The 18,950-nt window shown below is 37.7% G+C and overlaps 1 protein-coding gene and 1 long non-coding RNA gene across 12 annotated transcripts in view; one reads left to right on the forward strand and one right to left on the reverse strand.

The window, feature by feature from the left end:
- STXBP5 (syntaxin binding protein 5) overlaps nucleotides 1-15,665 on the reverse strand; it is a 167,836-nt gene extending 152,171 nt beyond the window's left edge. For 3 of the 9 annotated variants that reach the window (XM_082405458.1, XM_082405457.1, XM_082405455.1), the window contains exons 1-2: nucleotides 14,715-15,659; nucleotides 13,394-13,491 (exon numbers count right to left, since the gene is read on the reverse strand). In XM_082405458.1, the coding sequence (XP_082261584.1) occupies nucleotides 13,394-13,491; nucleotides 14,715-14,870 (254 nt within the window). In that variant the 5' untranslated portion in view covers nucleotides 14,871-15,659. Of the gene's footprint in view, nucleotides 1-13,393; nucleotides 13,492-14,714 lie in introns of all 9 variants that reach the window. The other 6 variants (XR_014248491.1, XM_082405460.1, XM_082405454.1 and 3 more) reach the window with 4 other exon arrangements.
- LOC309634947 overlaps nucleotides 14,792-18,950 on the forward strand; it is a 429,791-nt gene continuing 425,632 nt past the window's right edge. For 2 of the 3 annotated variants that reach the window (XR_014248513.1, XR_014248514.1), the window contains exon 1: nucleotides 16,072-17,339. This is a non-coding gene — a long non-coding RNA (uncharacterized lncRNA). Of the gene's footprint in view, nucleotides 14,907-16,071; nucleotides 17,340-18,950 lie in introns of those variants that run through there. The other variant, XR_014248512.1, reaches the window with a different exon arrangement.

Genomic DNA, 18,950 nt, shown 5'->3' on the forward strand with positions numbered 1-18,950 from the left:
CATGCCAGACTGACTGAATCAGAATATCTAGAGAAGAAATCCAAACACATGTTTGGGCATTGTTTTGGGTTTTTTTTCAGCTCCACAATTCATTCTAATGTATATAGCCATGGTTCAGAACAATTGCAAAACCTTGTGGGCAAAAGTATAACTAAGCATTATCTTCCACAAAATTCATATATTGATATACATACACACATATTGTGTATATATATGAATAATTAAATTATTCTGTTTGAAGGAAGAAAGTCTGAAAAATTATCATGAATCCCCTTAATATCTCATCACAGGTCTTACTTTCCAAACTTCTAAAAATTTGCTACTTCCATCTGAACTAGTTCTAATCAACTTGATAGGAATATGCTCAAAACAAGAACTTAAGTCTTTACCAAAGTTTAAGATAGTGAAGAACATCTCATTTTGTATTTTATGACCTATGAATGTATTTGCAATACAAAGCCTTTGTCAAATAGCAATTATTTTCACTTTCATAGTACAGTCCCCCTAACTGTATAGTTTCATCTGCTTGACAAACATCAATTTAAAAACCTCTTTTTGAAGATCATGTGTTTTTCACCTATAAAAATTAATACAGACTTCCTATTTCTCGTCCAGCACATAAGAAATTTGGAAGTTGTCATTCTGTCCTAACAATAAATAAAAAGCTGTTCAAACTAAAAATCAACAACTCTTCTTAGGTTCATAAGACAAGTGAGGTCACAGGGCAAATGGCTGCCCCTAAAATTGCAGACACAGATAGGCCAATACAGAAAATCACAACTTACTGAAACAAACCAACCAGCAGACACCTCTGCAGAAATCAGTGCTGGGGCAGGAAAACCTAAACTGTACTTGATGAACTGCTGGAGGCCTAAAGTAGACAAGTCTGTTAGAAACTCCAGGAGGACCCAGTCATGGGAGGGATCCCCATACATTAGTGAGTTTTACCTCCATGGGCTCTACCAGGTTCTCACAGTGACTATCTGAGAAAAATCCCCTCGTACTTCCAGGAGGGGGAAAGGGAAAAGCAACCATTTTTAAATACACTGGAGAGTTCTGTTCATAACAAGGTCTGCCCTCTGGAGAAACTAACGAGAGCCTAAACTGCTGGGGGCTTATCAGAGCCTAACTGACCTGAAGGAAGGGAAATATCCAACTTCAACCCACTCTAGCCATCCTAACTCCTCTGAGGGAAGTGGGAGGAGAGGGGAATTGAGGAGCACCTGTGTAGTTCACAGTCCAGAAGCACAGGCTCACTAAAAGACTACGACCTAATAATGCTTCCCCTCCCCTTACCACCAAAAATGAATCTAGACACAGACCTTACATCCTTCACAAAAATTAACTCAAAATGGATGGCAGACCTAAATGTAAAACTCCAAACTATAAAATTCCTATAACATAGGAGAAAACCTAGATGACCTTGTGTATGGCAATGACTTTTTAGATACAACACCAAAGGCACCATCCATGAAAGAAAAAAATGGTAAACTGGACTTGATTAAAATCTTCTGCTCTGTGAAATGCAGTATCAAGAGAATGACAAGATAAACCACAGACCTGAAGAACATATTTGCAAAAGACACATCTGATAAAGTACCATTATCCAAAATACACAGAGAACTCTTAAAATTCAACAACAAGAAAACAAACAACCCAATTAAACATGAGCCAAAGACCTTAACAGACACCTCACCAAAGAAGATATACAGATGGCAAATAAGCATATGAAAAGATGCCCCACATATGTCATTGGGGAAATGCATATTGGAATAAGGAGATACCACTACAAACCTACTGAAGAGCCAAAATCCAGAAGTGACAACACCAAATGATGACGATGGTGTGGAGCAAAAGCGCTCTTGTTCATTGTTGGTGGGAATACAACATGGTACAGCTGTCTTTGGAAGACAGTCTGGCAGTTTCTTACAAAACTAAACATACTCATACAATCTAGTAGTCACACTCCTTGGTATTCACCCAAAGGAAATGAAAATTTATATCCACACAAACCTGTGCGTGGATATGTAGAGCCACTTTTTCAAAATTGCCCAAACTTGGAAGCAACTAAAGATGTCCTTCAGTAGGTGAATGGATAAACAAACTGTGGTACATCAGACAATGGACTATTATATAGCACTAAAAAGAAATGAGCTATCAACTATGAAAAAACATAGGAAACTTAAATGCATATTACTAAGTGGAAGACAATCCGAAAAGGCTACTTACTATATGATTCCAAATATGTAACATCCTGAAAAGGGCAAAATTATGGAGACAGTCAAAGGATCACTGGTTACCAAGAGGTAGGGGAAAGGGAGGGAAGAAAAGGTAGAGCACAGAAAATTTTTAGGGCAGTGAAACTGTTCTATATGATAATATAATGGTGGATACATGTCATTATACATTTGTCAAAACCCACAGTACGTACAACACCAAGAATGAACCCTAACATAAACTATGGACTTTGGGTGATGATGTGTTAATATAGGTTCATCAACTGTAACAAATGTACCACTCTAGTGGGGGATGCTAATAATGGGGGAGTCTGTGCCAAGTGGGAACAGGGTTATATGGGAAATCTCTGTACTTACTGCTCAATTTTGCTGTGAGGCCAAAACTGCTCTAAAAAGTAAAGTCTGCCAAAAAATTAATATGTTAAGAAATGAAGCTAGCCACATTCTGATGATTATAAGAGTGGACATAATTGTTACTGCTCACTCACAATTCTAACATCCTGCTAGTCTGCTATTTAAGCAAAACTATAACGTGCACTATTTCTACAGTAAAAATTTAACGAAATGCTAAAATTAACCATGAAAGATGCATAGGTCAACATTTAAAACTTCCTTAATCCAACACAATTGTAATATTTTACAGTAAATGTCAAATGATATTTGAAAAACTGTCAGTCAACTGCTTTCTTTTCATGTGAGTGAAACATCAAAACAAAGTAATTGCAGAATCTAGACTAAAATATAATTATAGCATTAACTGGGTTGAAATAGGCCTCTTGTTACATCTTCCACTATTGTTTTGAATAAGAATTTTTTATTATTTTTGAATAGAGTGGTTCAAAAATATTCATCCTTATTATTTACTGCTTTGGAGTTAGGACTGTCTCTAAAGGGGTCAAAATGAATTATATTTATTATCACAGGCAATTCTTCAGAATGGCTTTTGATACATAAATATACTTTCAAATGAACCATTTGCTCAGTCATCTATGAAATATAGTCATAAATAATCATGGCCTGGGTTAAAGAAACAGAAAGGAACATACATTCTCACATATCATATAACAATCTTTTATCCCAGCATCCATTCTCAGATGCTTAATGGCTAAGTTCTTAAGTATGGCCAAGTGAATTTTAAAAGAAGAATAAAACACATTATGAAAAATACAGTACAAAGACAGCATAGATGGAAAATCTGTTTCAATACTTTTCCTCCCTTTCAAAAGACAAAAAGGAAAAAATACACAAAAGGAAAGCAATTTGGCAGAAAGTACTGCAATAGTTGATGCCACTAGATTTATAGTCACTTTTGGCAGAGTACTGCTGTGAAAAAGCAGAGGTGCTGCTATTACAAGAAAAGATTATGTACTTTCAAGAAAGGGTAGGATTAATCACTCTTCTACAGACAACCTCACCAGGAAAAGCTTCAGAAGTTCCAGACAGCCCTTATTGAAACGGAAACACAACCAAAAACCATAAAACAAAACATTATTTAACAATAATTACCATATAATTTCTAAGTCTAAATTATTTTGCAATTAACATCATGTGTTTAGCAAACCCTAATTTCCAAACGAAGACTGTACTAAAACCAAAAGTATTAGCTATTGTTTTTAGTTAAAAACCTTTGTATTCACTCCCAGTTTAAGGGAATGTTACTCTACATCAATGCTCATTTTTAAATCATAGCACCAGTAAATAGAAAGAAATATGCTCAGCACGTCATCATTTCATTTGTCTTATATAACAACTTCCAAAAGGATTAACACCAGTTGGAGAAATGAAACTAAGTAGAAATTAGTCTTATTTACTGAATAAAATTAATATTTACTGCTAATGAAAAACGATGTAAACAGTGAGCAACTATAAAAATTATTCATGGCAGATATAATGTTTTCAATTTGTCCCATGTATGTTCATTCCAAGAAGGGACATGCAACATATCTGACTCCTAAAGAAGGTAACCATGCACCTAAATTTGCTTCTAAGAGCTTTATGAGTTTTTTTTGTTATTGTTGTTAATACATTTTTTCAGGTTATTTTCTCCCACAGTGTAAATGATTTATTTTTAATCAAAATTTGCAGACATCTAAGAAATCACAATATTTTAATAAAGTGTTTACATTCATTTTTATTTTTAAAAGTATCTAAATGTTTCTATATAGCTCTATATAATATTAATGAAAATATTAGGAAAAAGCTACAAATGCCAATATATTTTAAATTAAAATTTGGAAGTAAAGGGCTCAAACAAGCTGAATACTTCAATATTAGAACTGAACACTGAACTGTCCCCAAACAATGCCTGATAAGTCATCTTATCATACTAATTATAATTCACCAGAAAAATAATGCATCTTTCATAGGATCAATAAATACTTATGAAAATAATTTAACTTGGTATATAGCAGTACCATATATCACTGATTCTTTAAAATAGTTTTCTATTTATGACTAAAAGATTAAACTGATATGCAAGTGTAATTTATGAAACTTAACTATAAAAATGTCAGTAGTAATTCCTTCCTGAGCATTCCTCTCCAATTTAAAAGCAAGGAAGCCTAATAAACTAAAGCAGGTATGGCAAACTTCAGCTTGTGGGCTGAATCCAGTCCACTGCCTGATTTTATAAATAAAGTTATATTGAAATATCTACACTCCTTCCTTCACATCTTGTCTATGGCTGCTTTTGTGCTACATTGGCAGCGTTGAGTAGCTGGGTCAGAGACAATAAAGCCAAAATATTTACTATCTAGCACTTTACAGAAAGTTTGCAGATTCCTGAATTACAGATTTAGACCTTCATTACTTCATTTGTATGCACACACACACTCATCTTTTATATGATCTTTAGTAGAGAAGATATTAAGCTAATCATTTAAGAATCTGTATGTTCTTTCTGTTTTGATTTTATAGTTGTATATTGACCACTGTCCAATTTCTGGCCTCTTTATAAGGCAGAGGATACTGCTTGATTCTGATTTGCACTGCTTTGGATTCTACTGCATCTTCTCATATGCTGTAACATTTCTGACAGTTTATTTTAAAATAAAAATACCTCAATATTATAGCTATAATTTCCAAAAGGACTAATTTTAGCCATTTAATGATTATGTGATATTATGTATAAAGGATGGTAATGTAGAAATTTAGATTTTAAACGCTGAATTAAGAAAAGGATTGCTACATGGGTGGAAAAAGGGATGGAATTAAAACCAAAAACACATCACAAAGAGAAAGGCACTGGGCTTTAAAGGATTACTTTAACAGGGAAAAATGTATTCTAGACCAGGGGCCCCCAACACATTAGGGTTCCTGTTAGGAACCAGGCCGCACGGCAGGAGGTGAGCGGCAGGCGAGCCAGCGAAGCTTCATCTGCCGCTCCCCACTGCTCCCCATCACTTGCATTACCGCCCGAACCATCCCCCCTCCCCCATCCGTGGAAAAACTGTCTTCCATGAAACCGGTCCCTGGTGCCAAAAAGGTTGGGGATCGCTGTTCTAGACTTAAGGAATCACTAAACACATGGCCCATTGTGGAACACTGAGTAGTAAGGAATAAACTGTCAACGATTCTTTCCCCTTCCCCTCCTTCCACCCAAGCCCAAAAATAAAAACAAAAGTTACACATAAAACAGAGCTAGTATCCAAAATTTCTTTAAAATGAAATACAAAAGAATGAGAGATTAAAGCAATTGGGATTGCTAAATCTGCAAGTAGATGACTGTTACTAAATTTTTCAAAAATGTTAAAAATTGTAATAATATATGGAAGACAACTAACTTGTCTTTCTTCTTTGGTGTTGCAAATAAATATTAGAAATAGGTTTAAATTAAAGTACAAGACCTATTATACAGAAGCCTGAACATCTTCATAGGAAAAAGTTTGAGTAATTAAATCCGAAGGTACTATTGATATTTTCTCCTTAGAATGATTTACATCACATGTGACTAAGGGAAGGGAGATGTATCAAATACCTTTTGGTAGTCTTTTATGATTATAGTTTAAGAACTCTTAGTTTATTTTACAAAAATCAAGTCAACAGTCACTTTGTTTTGCTTCCTAGGAAGTTTTATAGTAGTATATTATGTTTAATAAAAGGCATTCAAATATAAAAGGTAGTATATAGTAAAACATCCTTTTCTCTTTGTCATTCTGCTATATTCTTAAACAGACATCTGTTTAGTTCAAACCAAAGACATTTCATTAATCTGCAATCCCAAGATACTGAATACCTTCTGATGATGATAATGCACCAAATCAGGACAGGATATTCTCATTTAAGCATTATCAGTCACAATGCTGACACTCTTGATTATAAATTTCCTTCTTGTAAATAAGGTGTCACTTCCAATGCATGAAGTTAAAGTCAAAAAGAGACACCCAAAGTTTATCTTTTATTTAGTGATAATCACCCCTATAGTCCACTTATTTACATGTACATTGCTAGTTATTACTTTTCCAACTTACTATACAATTACTCAAATTACAGGCTAGCAAGTCAATGAAATTAGTCTCTATTAAATTTCTTACATAAAAATTAATAAAATCATATGATTAGGAACCCAGTATTATTTTTAAGCACTCATTTTAATTTATATCCTGACCATTAACACCCAATAAAGGAAAGTAAACTTTGTTAATAATATTTTAAAATGGCCCAAGTTTCCTATGTCATTAATGAGGCCTTACCGATTAAACAAAGGAAAAGCAACAACCCACCATCCTAGTATTCAATGTGAGCTGCTGTTTCATCAACGAAAAAAGTGTATCTCACATGCTTTTTCCTGCTCCCTTCTGTAAATAAAAGTTTACAACTGTGCATCTGCTGACTTATTATGAATGCAGGCGATGGCTACAAAGTAAAGGGACCCACAATGGGATTGAGTCCAACACTTCACCCTCTTTAACAGATACTCAGAACAACCAATCAGAAGACAACTCTAGACCGAGATGGTCCAGAGCATTCCCAAATCCTCCACAGAAAAAAATTCAAGATCCTAGAGCCGGAAGGACTCTTAGAAATCACAGATCCCAATTTCCTCATTTTACAGAAAAGGAAACTAAAGCCTAGAGATTTTAGTTGGCTTATCCAAAATTAGTCTGAAGACTAGAACACAAGCTTTTAATAAGGTAATTCTTCCAACATTCCTTTACCTTTTTCTGTCAGGATGGCAAAGTCAAGTTATATTTTTAAAAGCAAATTATACTAAAAAACAAACGGAAAACAAAGAGAATACCTAGCAGAAATAAAAACCCATCTTACTTAAAGCAAAAAGGCTTACCAAGCACAGGCTTGATTCCCCAGTAATTAACATATCCCTTTTCAATCCCATTCAGATTCTATCATACCTTGTTTCCCTCCACAGGAAATTCATTGCAAAATAACTGCTTCCAGGCAGACACCTTTTCTGGTAGTTTCTAAAGTAAATGTGCCTATTCTCCTTGCTGCAGTAATCCACGCTGAGAATCACAACCTATAGCTGACACAGTACTCATTCTTCCTTTTATACAAAGTCCTCTTCAGTGAGGAGCTAAGATTGAGAAGTAAAAGTCTTTCAAAGTCCTTGTTTCTCCTCTACGGCTAGAATTTCAAATGACTAGAATTCTTCTATGAACAAAAAGGATGGCGGGGTAGAAGAGTAACAAAAATTTGGCTAAATTCTAGCTGAACTGTTTCACTTTTAACTACTCTGAACAAAAATCTATTTCCAAATCTTTTTTCCAGTTTTGTTAATTACAATAAAATAAAATTAATAAGCAGCAAGTCAAACATTGCAATGCTAGCTATCTTATAGTACAAAGCCATTAAACAATCATTTATCACCTACTATGCGAAACAAACTTTCACAGTCATTTATCACCTACTATGTGAAACAAACTTTCACGTATTATCTTATCACATCTAAATAGCAATCCTGGAAACTTGTGGTTGAAAAGAACACAACCATTTTAAAGAAGACAAAAACAGTACTTTAAGACCTTTTCCTTCGAAGACTGACTACATCAGCTACAAAAATAATGAAATTAAGGCCTTCCTACACAGAGCCTGGCAGCTAGTTGCTTCTCAGCAAATATTTGCTGAAATAAATGAAAGAACTGAACATGAAAACCATAGAAAAACTCTCATATTTATACTAATACCATATTGAATAGTCACCAAAACAGTCCTTGCATGGTCCTAAAAACATACACATTATTGCATTTAATCCTGATGCTCACTTCACGAGCTAGTTGGGTTATTATTTCTACTTAACTGGTGAAGAACTAGGACAAAGTGTAGTGGTTCTCAACCAGGAGCACCTGGAAGTGTGTGAGGGCATGTGGATTACCACACTAACAGCAGAGGTAACCCTGGCATTTAATAAGTGGGAGCCAGGGATATTAAATAGCCTGCAATGCGCTGGACAAACCCACAGAATTATCCAGCCCCAAATACTAGCACTACTGAGAGACACTGACCAAGGATAAATGGACAAAGCCAAACAGCTAACAGTGACTTTAAATTATTTCGATTCAATAACAAAATCCAGGAAATCACGGAGGACCAACCCAAAGGAAATCAAATGTAAAAGCGTATCAAATTCTCAAGCTAGAATCAGTCTAGGCTACCTTCTCGAAATGGCAATAGGATAAAAGTAAAAGATTACATAATTCCAAACTCCACATTACTCTGCCACCCTCTTTACCAAGTTTTCCATTTCTTTCTTGTAATTGCCTCAGTGCTGTATTCGAAAACTTTATCATCACCTTTAGTTGCTCCCTCTAAGATTTGATACAAAGAAGTCATCAAGTCCTTCTCCAGTTCCCATTCTACTACCCCTGCTTTGGATCCACTTTACTACCCATATGGATTTAGTTACATATTAAGGTTCCCTTGGTTCTATTCTTTTCATCCATGACACCATTGCACTATTAATCATCCTAAAAATCACAAGGTCTTCCTGAGCGCATATCTCCTTATATAGCTACAATGATTCCTTACTGAATAACACCCAGATAACTCAGGCTAACACTCAAGGTTTTCCACCTACTGGTTCCTTACTTCTCCCTCCAACTCAATTAGGATCACAATTCCAAGCAGTCTCTAGTATTCCTCTAAACTACCATGATCCCTTTTCTCTACTTTTGCCCACACTGTTAGCCTAGAATAATTTTCCGACTCCTCCTTCCCTGCCATTCTCAAGCCTCATCTACTAATGTGCAGAAGTGTCATTAAACGCAATAAACTTCCCTGTAATTTGACTTTGTGTTATGTCAGTAGACCCTAAATAACTCTAGTTTCAATTATGTTTATCTAGTTCTAGTCCTTGAACATAAGAATCATATTTTCATTTCTTTTGCATACTCACCTAGAACAATACATAGCTACTTAGAATCACAAAGTTGTTTCTCGAAGAAATCATCTAATACAGCACCTTCATTTTAAAAGTAAGAAAAAACTAACTCAAGGACACATAATTCTTTAGTGGCAAGATACAAACAAGAAATAAGGCCACAATTCATAATCGAATGTTAACACTTAACAAGTGCTTGTTAAATGAACTCCAACGTACAGAAATCATTTTGTAAGCCTGAATTCAGCAAAATTACACTGCAATTTAAAAGACAAGCCCATGCCTTATCAAAGCAGAGACTGCCTACTATATTTTCCACAGGTCAGGAAGACAATAAATGAGATCCTTTGATAATTTTGATACTTAAAAAACTCATTTTTTTACAAAAATTAAGTAAATTTGAAAGTCCATTTTTTGGCATAGTCCTTGAATCACTCATACATAAAACAACCTTGTTGTCTTTAGACAAAAATACCTTAAAAATAAGATCAGGGTAGCCCACAGTTACAACAGACTGTGAAGCAATTCGAAATTATACTAGCAAACCAGGAGTCCAGATAAGGACAACAGCAGAATTACCAGAAATGTCTTCATTCTTCAGTTAGAACCTTTTTTCTCCCCTTTACTTATTCCATATGGGGATAGATGATTACTTTATCTCAATAGTTTTGATGCTTAGATTACTCAGAAGAACCAAACTGTACCTATTTCTACATGGCAAAAGGAGGAGAATTAAGATAATTAAATCATTACTGTACAACTTGGCATATAAAATTATGCTTTCCTGCTTCCCATCAGTAAGTTCATTCCAACCTCATATTCACTCCAGAAGCCAAAAAGGTTGAACGTAAAGCATGTTTATAATGACATCAGCCATTTGCTATACGTTAAATGCAGCAAATACATTAAATTTATCTTGCTTCATCATTTGTTAGATACTGTTTAAGGATTCAGATTTTCACAATTCTTGTCTACAAACATTAGATATCAGATGTAAATTCTTCATCATTTTTTTTCTAACCTCAAAATAGATAACTTAGTATAGTCCTCCAACATTTAGGAAGACATTCTATTAGTTAAATTAGGCATGCAATTCACATTCTAATAACCCAGTCCCACTTTTGAAAACCTCCTACTCTGCTCCAGTTAGATGAAAGAAGACTTTATTTACACGTTTGTTTCTGCTCTGAAGACATCTTTTAGAACAAATGTATTACAGACTACAAGAGTCTAATATGAGCAGAAAATGAAGAGAAGGACTATAAGAAGCCAAATGCAACAGTGAAAAATATAAAAGAACTAGGGCAAGAGAAGAGACTTACAATAAGTCTGCACATTAAACCAATATGGAGCTTTGAAATAAACTACAGTTGTCTAGCTTTCAAAACAAAGAACAGAAAAATTAACAAATTTTAAGCCACATATGTGGAAATTATATAAAAATAAAAAGATCTTAGTCTTTTTATTTTAGATAAATAAAAAGATATTTATTTTACTTTAAAATAAAAAAAGATTTCTATTTTACTTTAGATTTTCTACAAATCAAAGCCATAAGAAAGCTCATAAGCTTATCTCCTACTTAAACCTAACAGAAGGAATGACTAGTGGTATTACTGGTAGGCAAACCAATTTATCACTCTGGAATGTTCATATAAATCTCTTAAAAAAGGTAAAGTAAAAATATATTTGGTAAACTGCTTTCCTAACTTCACTGTAAATACAGTAAGAGAGGTTCTAAAAAAAAATTTAGAGTGTAACTGTAAATTACAGATTCACTTTTCATACAGTATTTAACTATAAAAAATGTATAAAAGCAAAAGACATATAAGTGATGATTTTATACACTTGATCCTTGCTTTCATTTGACAGTTAGCATTAGGCCTTAACATTTTAACTTCTCCCTTTGTGTAATTTGCTAATTCCTCAAATGCAGTAGGGGTAAAAAGTCTTGTCTAAGAAAAATATTTGATTTTATAAAATCAGCCTTGCTTGCAATACTCATGATTATATTAAGCTATAAAAGGAGCAGACTGGCTGTTAAAAGAAAAAAGTTATGTACCGTAAGAAAACTGAGACCACACTGGGTCTCAACTGGGAAAACAGTAAAAATTGAACCCACTTAAAAGAAAACCAAAATAGTCTAAAAATAACTGATTTAATTCAACTTTTTTTTTTTTTCCCTTTTAGTCCAGAGGTGATACTCTTTTGCTGCGAACAAAAAAAATCTGTTTTTTCATTCTAAACAGTCCATCTGGATCCAATACCACACTACGTCACTACACGGGGTTTTGCTGAACACTTAGTACCCACACTACCGAAATTAATTTTATTCCCATCTTCACAAGACTAAAACAGGAGCCCTAAACTAGAAGGTATTGATCACTGGATACCGGAATAAAAATATCTATACAATTGAAGTAAAAAATATTTTAGTGTCAACTATCTAGATATTTGGGTAAGAACTATTTAGATATACTGTCTTAGAAATTCACAGATTCAGATCTAGCCTGGTCAGATTTTACCATTTTTATAGGTGTGAGTGCACTACTGGTGTTTACTATGAATGACAGACTTCACTTAGTAACACAATTCAGTGAAAACTTTTATAAGCATTTTGAACATAGCACACTGATCACAAATAAAATATCCTGATACCACATATAGCACTACTTTGAAATGAAGATTTTAAAAGATTATAAAAAAGGGTAAGACACATGTTTAACTCAAATGCAGGCTCCCCTCCTCCTTCTCAGGAGCCAGATAAATCTAACAGGTGGGGAGTAAAGTTTCCTGCTCCTCCGTGTTTCTTATCATCTAGTGTTTTTTTCTATTTATTACCAACATGTTACTTCAATAATATGTAGGAAGCAGATATCCTAATGATGGATGAACAAAGCATTTTCTTTTTAAAATCTTATGTTTAAGTTTAAAAATAAGGGCATTTAGGTTAATATGGGTAAATATCATAGTAAAAGTAAACACAATTTTATTTCAAGTTAAATAGTTTGAGAGGAATTGTGAAGTATTCTCCATTGTTCAGACTGAAAAAATTATCTTGAAGAATGAGTAGGTATTTGGAAAAAAATGCTATGACAAAACAATTATAGTTCATGCATAACCAAGAAAAATAATTCTCTATACTAATACTTAAGAGTACAGCTAACCTAACAGTATTTACATATACATAACAAACGTAGACCATGAAAGGGAAAACGTATCAAGACAGTACACTTCTCCATCTGCATTATACTAAGAAAATGCTCTAAAACTTCTAGAAATAGCAATACTTCATAACTATTTATATAAAACTTGTATTTGTTTTCTAATGATTTTTCTAGATGGACAAGTCAGAAACAAATTCAAATTCAACCTCTAATTCATTAGAATAATAAACAGTCATAATTTCAACATCTACCATGCACAATATTTTTAAAAAAGCAAATAAAATGTGCCTTGTGCTATTGTCTTTAAACCTTACCCTCAACACAGTCCGTTCAATAGACCACTAGTATAAGCAGATACATTTCCCCTTAGAAACTTCTACTTCCTTGCAAAGACAGTAATTATTATAGCAAAACTTTAGAACTCTATGTGGATACGTGTTTAGCTACTATAAATTGAGCTGAGAAACATCACAGCAACATACAACCTGCATGCAAGTATAATCACGGGGAAAGACACAACCACACGATTTCACATAATACCTGATCATACCATTTCTTCGGCATTAAACAGGAAAAGCAACTAATCAGCAATACAGAAGGACTGGGGAGAATACAGTAAAAGTTAAAAAATAAAATAAAATTAAATGAAAGGATACAGCCTTAAAGCACCAGTCTGAGTTCCCACTGCCAGGATCTTCTGTACGGGATCAAAGGCCAGGGCTGAGGGTTGATAGGGAAATCCATGGCGAACAGTCTAGGGATGGGCAAGTGACATCACAGCAACCAAGGCAGAAAGCAAAGTTTTAAAACAGAAAAGTCAATAGAGGCATTAGACCTAGAAGCAATCATAATTGATGCAAAACACATATACAGGCACTGCTATTAAAAAAAAAAACTATGAAGTCTACATCAAACAAAAACCTATGCACATAGAATCTGAAACCAAAAACAAACAAACAAACAAAAAAACTATCCCAGTGTTACATCTTAATTTCTGCTTTTCCATCATAGTGGTAGTCTTTAGAAAAAAAATTTAATATTCTATTATGTCTGAGAACAAATTACTGAAGTTTGCAGTGGTCAAAAATTCTGTATATTCATTTAAAAATGCAATTCATGCTTTTTTTCAAGTGTGATAACTTCATCATTACTTTATTTGGATGCTAAATACAAGTACTTCTAAGGAAATGCTGTCATAATTACTTTAATTAAGGATTCAGTAAAGCAATTAGCAAACATCTATCTCATCGTTTTGCAACTGTAACAGAATGAAAATAAACACAGCATATATATTTTGCATTTTGCTATTAAATCCTTAATAATTTTGGGACACTGGGGCAAAAAAGTATGTACACACTTTTAAGAAACTCTGACTTATGAATGCCTGGTATTAATACCAACACAAGTTTGTATTTCTCATTGAGCAGCTGGTGAATTAATTCGCTGCATCATTCTTTCTGAATTACAGACCGCTATGGCAACTGTCGTGCCATTAATAGGCAAAAATCACAGCTCTAACTTTTTCACCAAACACAATGATAGAAAGACCCTATGATTTCATATTTTAAGCCTCCTACCACATTTTAAGGGAAAAGTGATGAGCAAATATCTAGTTGAACACGTTTGGCTTTTTGATAAACAATATTCATTAGACACTGTTCCCAAAGGAAACTTGGAAGTCAGTGAATTATGTATTAAAATGCTTGAATATAAAAGCCATAAGATTAAGCATACGAATTAAAGGTCAGTATAATATATTAGAAGCAACCTTGAAATGATTGCTGCACGTGAAAATCAACGAAAAGGAGTAAGATGATGTCAATCTCCAAAATAGCCCACCAAGCAAAGTGTGCTAGAGGAGCGAGACCATTATTCGACGTATGATTATTATTGGCGCTCTATCCCTCGACTCGGGTGTAAAGCCTGAGTTGCCCCTTAAACGACCCCAATTTGCGCCGGGCTGCGCGCTCCGTTCACCTTGCACAGCTGAAAGTGCTCGGACTGGAGCGTTTCCTGGATCTCGGGCTCCCGGTTCCCAGGCGGGTGCTGCTGCTGCAGCTGCTGCTGCTGCGAGGCCGAAGACGAGCCGGCGGTCAGGCCGTCCAGCACCTTCCTGATGTTGAATTTCCTCATGGTCTCGGCGGGGTCCCCCGCAGGCCGGGAGGGGAGGTAAGGGGCGTCCCCAGGCGGGGGGGAACCAGCCCGGGCCGAGGGCAGCTTCGACCGAGGACGCGGAGGAGTGGGACAGAGTGTGAGTGTGAGGGGAAGGAGGTAGCTGGGGAGAAGCAAAAGATAATCCGAACAGGATATACTGCGACGAGAGAGCCGCGGCCGCCAGAACCCCGGGCGGCGACCCCTCTTCCTCCCAGGCCGCCGCTGCTCGCCGCGGCTGCTGTGGCGCCGCTTCAGCCGCCGCCGCCGCCGCCGACTCGCTCCGCGGCCCGGCGGCACAGCAGTGGCGGCGGCGCCCCGAGGCCGCTCCGCCCAGCTTCACCTGGCGGCGGGCTGACTCTGCGCCGCGCCGCCGCCCCGGCTCGCCCTCGCCGCCGCCGAGTCCATGGCCCGCGGCCCCGCCGCCCACCCGCGCCCCGCAGTTCCTCGGCGCTTCCTCCCGCTCCTGCTTCTCCTCCTCCCGGGGGTCGCCGGCTCTCCGTCCGCCGCCGCCGCCGCTCGGCCTCCCTGCCGCTCAGCGCCGCTGCCCGCCGGCCGTCGCACGCAGGGCGCCCGGGGTGGGTCCCCGCGCTCTCCGCCTCGCTCCTCCGAGGCTGGCTCAGCCCGCCCTCGCTCCTTCAGAGCCCCTGCTGCCCTCCTCAGGCTCCGCCGCCGCCCGCGCTCCCGCCCGGCCGCTCCCTCTCGCCTGACAGGGCGCCTCGGCACACGGCACCAACGCCCGCTCAGAGGAGCAGCGGCAGCCGCGGTTACAGCCCCGGCCGCGGCGGTGGCGGCAGCTGGGCCTCGGCGGAGCTGGGCTGCTGAGCATGCGCACCGCTCGTACCCACCCCCTCCTCCGCCACCGGAGTGGAGCTGGGGCTTAAATTATCCTCTGCGAAAATCCCAGACCGTGGCTAAATTTCTCCCATCTCAATCGCCTTGCCAGAGGATGCAGCTGCTTTTCCTGCAGCTGGGAGAGTAAAAATGTTGATGACTAACAAGCAGCAGGAATCCTTTATTTCAAAATCGGTCATTAAAGCGGGGGTTTATATTCTCACCCTTTAATGAGGCACACACTCCCGGCTGCTGGCTGCAATATTATTGTTGTTGCTTTATTGATGGGCTTTGTTTTGGATTGATTTGGATTTGGATTTTGAAAAACAGCGTCTAGACAACGGTTATGTCTGTGGCAAGGGGATGACAGACTTAGAAAGGTACCAGGAAAGGAGATGAACCTAGAAGGGGAAAAATGAATTCTTTCCTGTAGCTGTTACTGTTGGTAGGATGAAAGCATGGCCAATGGCAGGTAGCTGCTAGAATGGGAAGAGGATGCCAAAGGGAAACGGCTCCAGCGCTGGGTGTTAGCCCCGACCAGTGACACGCCAGCCTTGGATTCAGTCCGCACGCTACCGTGGGTGGAGATGGGAGCGGGAGCAAGGGTGGAAGTAAACACAGCGCGGACACTCAGACCTTCAATCCGCCCGGTAATGCTGATTATCCACTAAGTAATCCCCAGTAGCTTCTCCACTCTTGCAAGGGGAAAGGAGGGAAGAATGAAGTTTTCGCTCAAACCTTTCCACTGCTTCACTGTCACAATCCCACTTGGATACTTAGAGACAAATGTCTGGCTCAAGTTTGAAAAGGAGAGATTAATGATGCGGGTACCCTTTCCCGAGAGTGAGTTCAACAAGGAAAGGTGGATGGGAAGCAGAGGTACTTGATTAGGAAGGATGTAGAAACTAAGGAAAACGTAAAGAAGTATGGAAGCGCATAAAGACTAACTCTAATTCGTGGGGAGCGGGTGGAGAGGAAGGACACTCTCCTAGGCTACTAACTCCCTACCCCTGACGGTTCTGAGCTACTGGGGGTTTTCTGAAGCCAAATCAGAAGTGCCCGCCCTCTACTTTGTGATTGGCCGCCTACTGCCCTGCGCAGGGAAATTCTCGTCACAGTATTGGTTGATGTGACAGGCTTTCAAGAACCGTCAGCAAACCAACCACGACTGGGCCTCAGGGATTTCGGCAAACGTAGCTCTGTGTGGAGCTTCCGCATCGAAGGACGGTGGCTTACGCTTGGGACCTACAAAATTGTTTTGTGTTTTAATATTTACTGAATTACTCAGTTAATTCACTAGGTGTAACGAGCGATAAACCAGATTTGAAGATTTTTCTCAGGCTATTTCCAAGTGGCTCTGAGATTGTTGTTTACCAGTTTAGTCCTCTGAAACACATTTTGTTGAGTGTGAGATATTGTGCTGCGTACTGAAGACGCAGAATGCAACTCTTACTTTCAACAAGCTCCCTAGTCAAAAGGGGGCGAACCTCATGTGGATCAGTAATTGTGAAACGATAGGATGAGCTTATTGATGGCATCACGCAAGAGGAATGAAGAGGGTAAATTAATTGGCCGGAAAAGGCCCGGCGATGGTGAATTCACCATAGTTCAGTCCAGGTGAGGAGGGGTCGACCAGGTGAAGAGGAGGGAGAAGAGGCAGCTGGGAGGTGATCAGAATTACCTGGGGAGCTTTTTAAAAATACAAATGCCTCCATAGGGGTACATTGCAAAACAGAGAGGTCACTTCCCCGCAGAAGTTTATGATCCACCTTTTCATCTAGTTTGAAAATAAATCTGTTGGATGATTTGTCATCATTGGATTATGAAACCCTTTGGAGAAGGGACAATTTCTTGCTGAAAGGCCTTGTGGTAGAGTGGAAAAATCCTAGACTTTGTTGTCTGCCAGACATGGATTTCAATCCAGACTGTGGTAATGTGGGCAACCTCGGGCAAATTCCTTACTGTTCCTAAGGGTCAGATTCCTCATGTGAAAAATAAGATTAATACTACCTGCTTCCTAGGGTTTTGGAGGATAAACTAGGGGAAAAATGTAAAGTTTGCATTACATTAGTTACACATAGTAGAATGGAAAAACTACTATCAGGGTCCTTGGGGTGAAAGGAACTTCAGATCACCAATTTAAGCCAGTCCCGCCTTTTTGACTTGTGGGATTTTGTTTTGATTTTCCTACCTCATCCCTCTCATCAGATTATGAACTCATCGTGGTATTCCCAAAACTTTGGTTCATAGAGGAAACGTAGAATTTAGGATGAATATGGAGCGTATCTGCTACTGTAGGTTAGCTTTGTGAACTTGCCGTCTATCTTCTCCTAGCTCAGAGACATATCCAGAATTCTGTTAGGTAAAAAAAAAACAGTTGCTCCCAAATATCTACCTTTATGATGGCAAAGATAAAATAATGGATCCTCAAACTCATGATATTTCTTGTAAGTCAGTTTCAATTGATCAATTGATTTTTAAATTAGGATTTTAATTTAGAATTAAAATTAATGAGGAATTTAAAGTCTAAAATAAAATGACAAAAAATTCAATAATTTGTATTATTCCTTTTAAAATTTAGCACATAGCATACCCATAGTATTTACCCATAGTAATCTCTCAACAAAATTTTATTTATTTATTTTTATTTTGTTTTCATGAGTGAATCAGTGTGCTGATTCCAAACAATTTAATAGATTTCTGCCTTTGGGTAAGTGACATTCTCCCAAATGGAATTCTTTCTTACCTGCTTTCTTACCTGATATTGTAGCCTTCTTTCACTGTCATTTTTACCGTATACTCACAATTCTCCCTACAGTTAAGAGGCTACTGCAGTCATCCAGCAAGGAAATGGTGGCTTAGAGTGGAATGGTATGTGGTGAGAAAGGGTCAGACTCTGGATTATATTCTAATGGAAGAGCCAAGAGGATTTGCTGACAGGACGGTGGGTATCAGAGAAAGAGAAGAGGCAAGGATGATGCCCCCATTTTTGGCCTGAGCATTTTAAAGAATGGACCAGGAGATGATGGCATAATAATATATACCACTGACAAGTTATAAATAGCTGTATTACATTTAGCTGAGTCAGGACAGCTCTAAACAATAGTCAGTTAATACAATGAAAATTAAAATGCAAAAAAAATTTGACACACAAAAAGGCAGCTCACTAAATTATTTGGTATGAAAGGCCAAAGACTAAGAATTCATAACATTCCCATAACAATCTGC

This window comes from Balaenoptera borealis, assembly GCF_965194805.1.
Source record: "Balaenoptera borealis genome assembly, chromosome: 9".
NCBI lineage: Eukaryota > Metazoa > Chordata > Mammalia > Artiodactyla > Balaenopteridae > Balaenoptera > Balaenoptera borealis.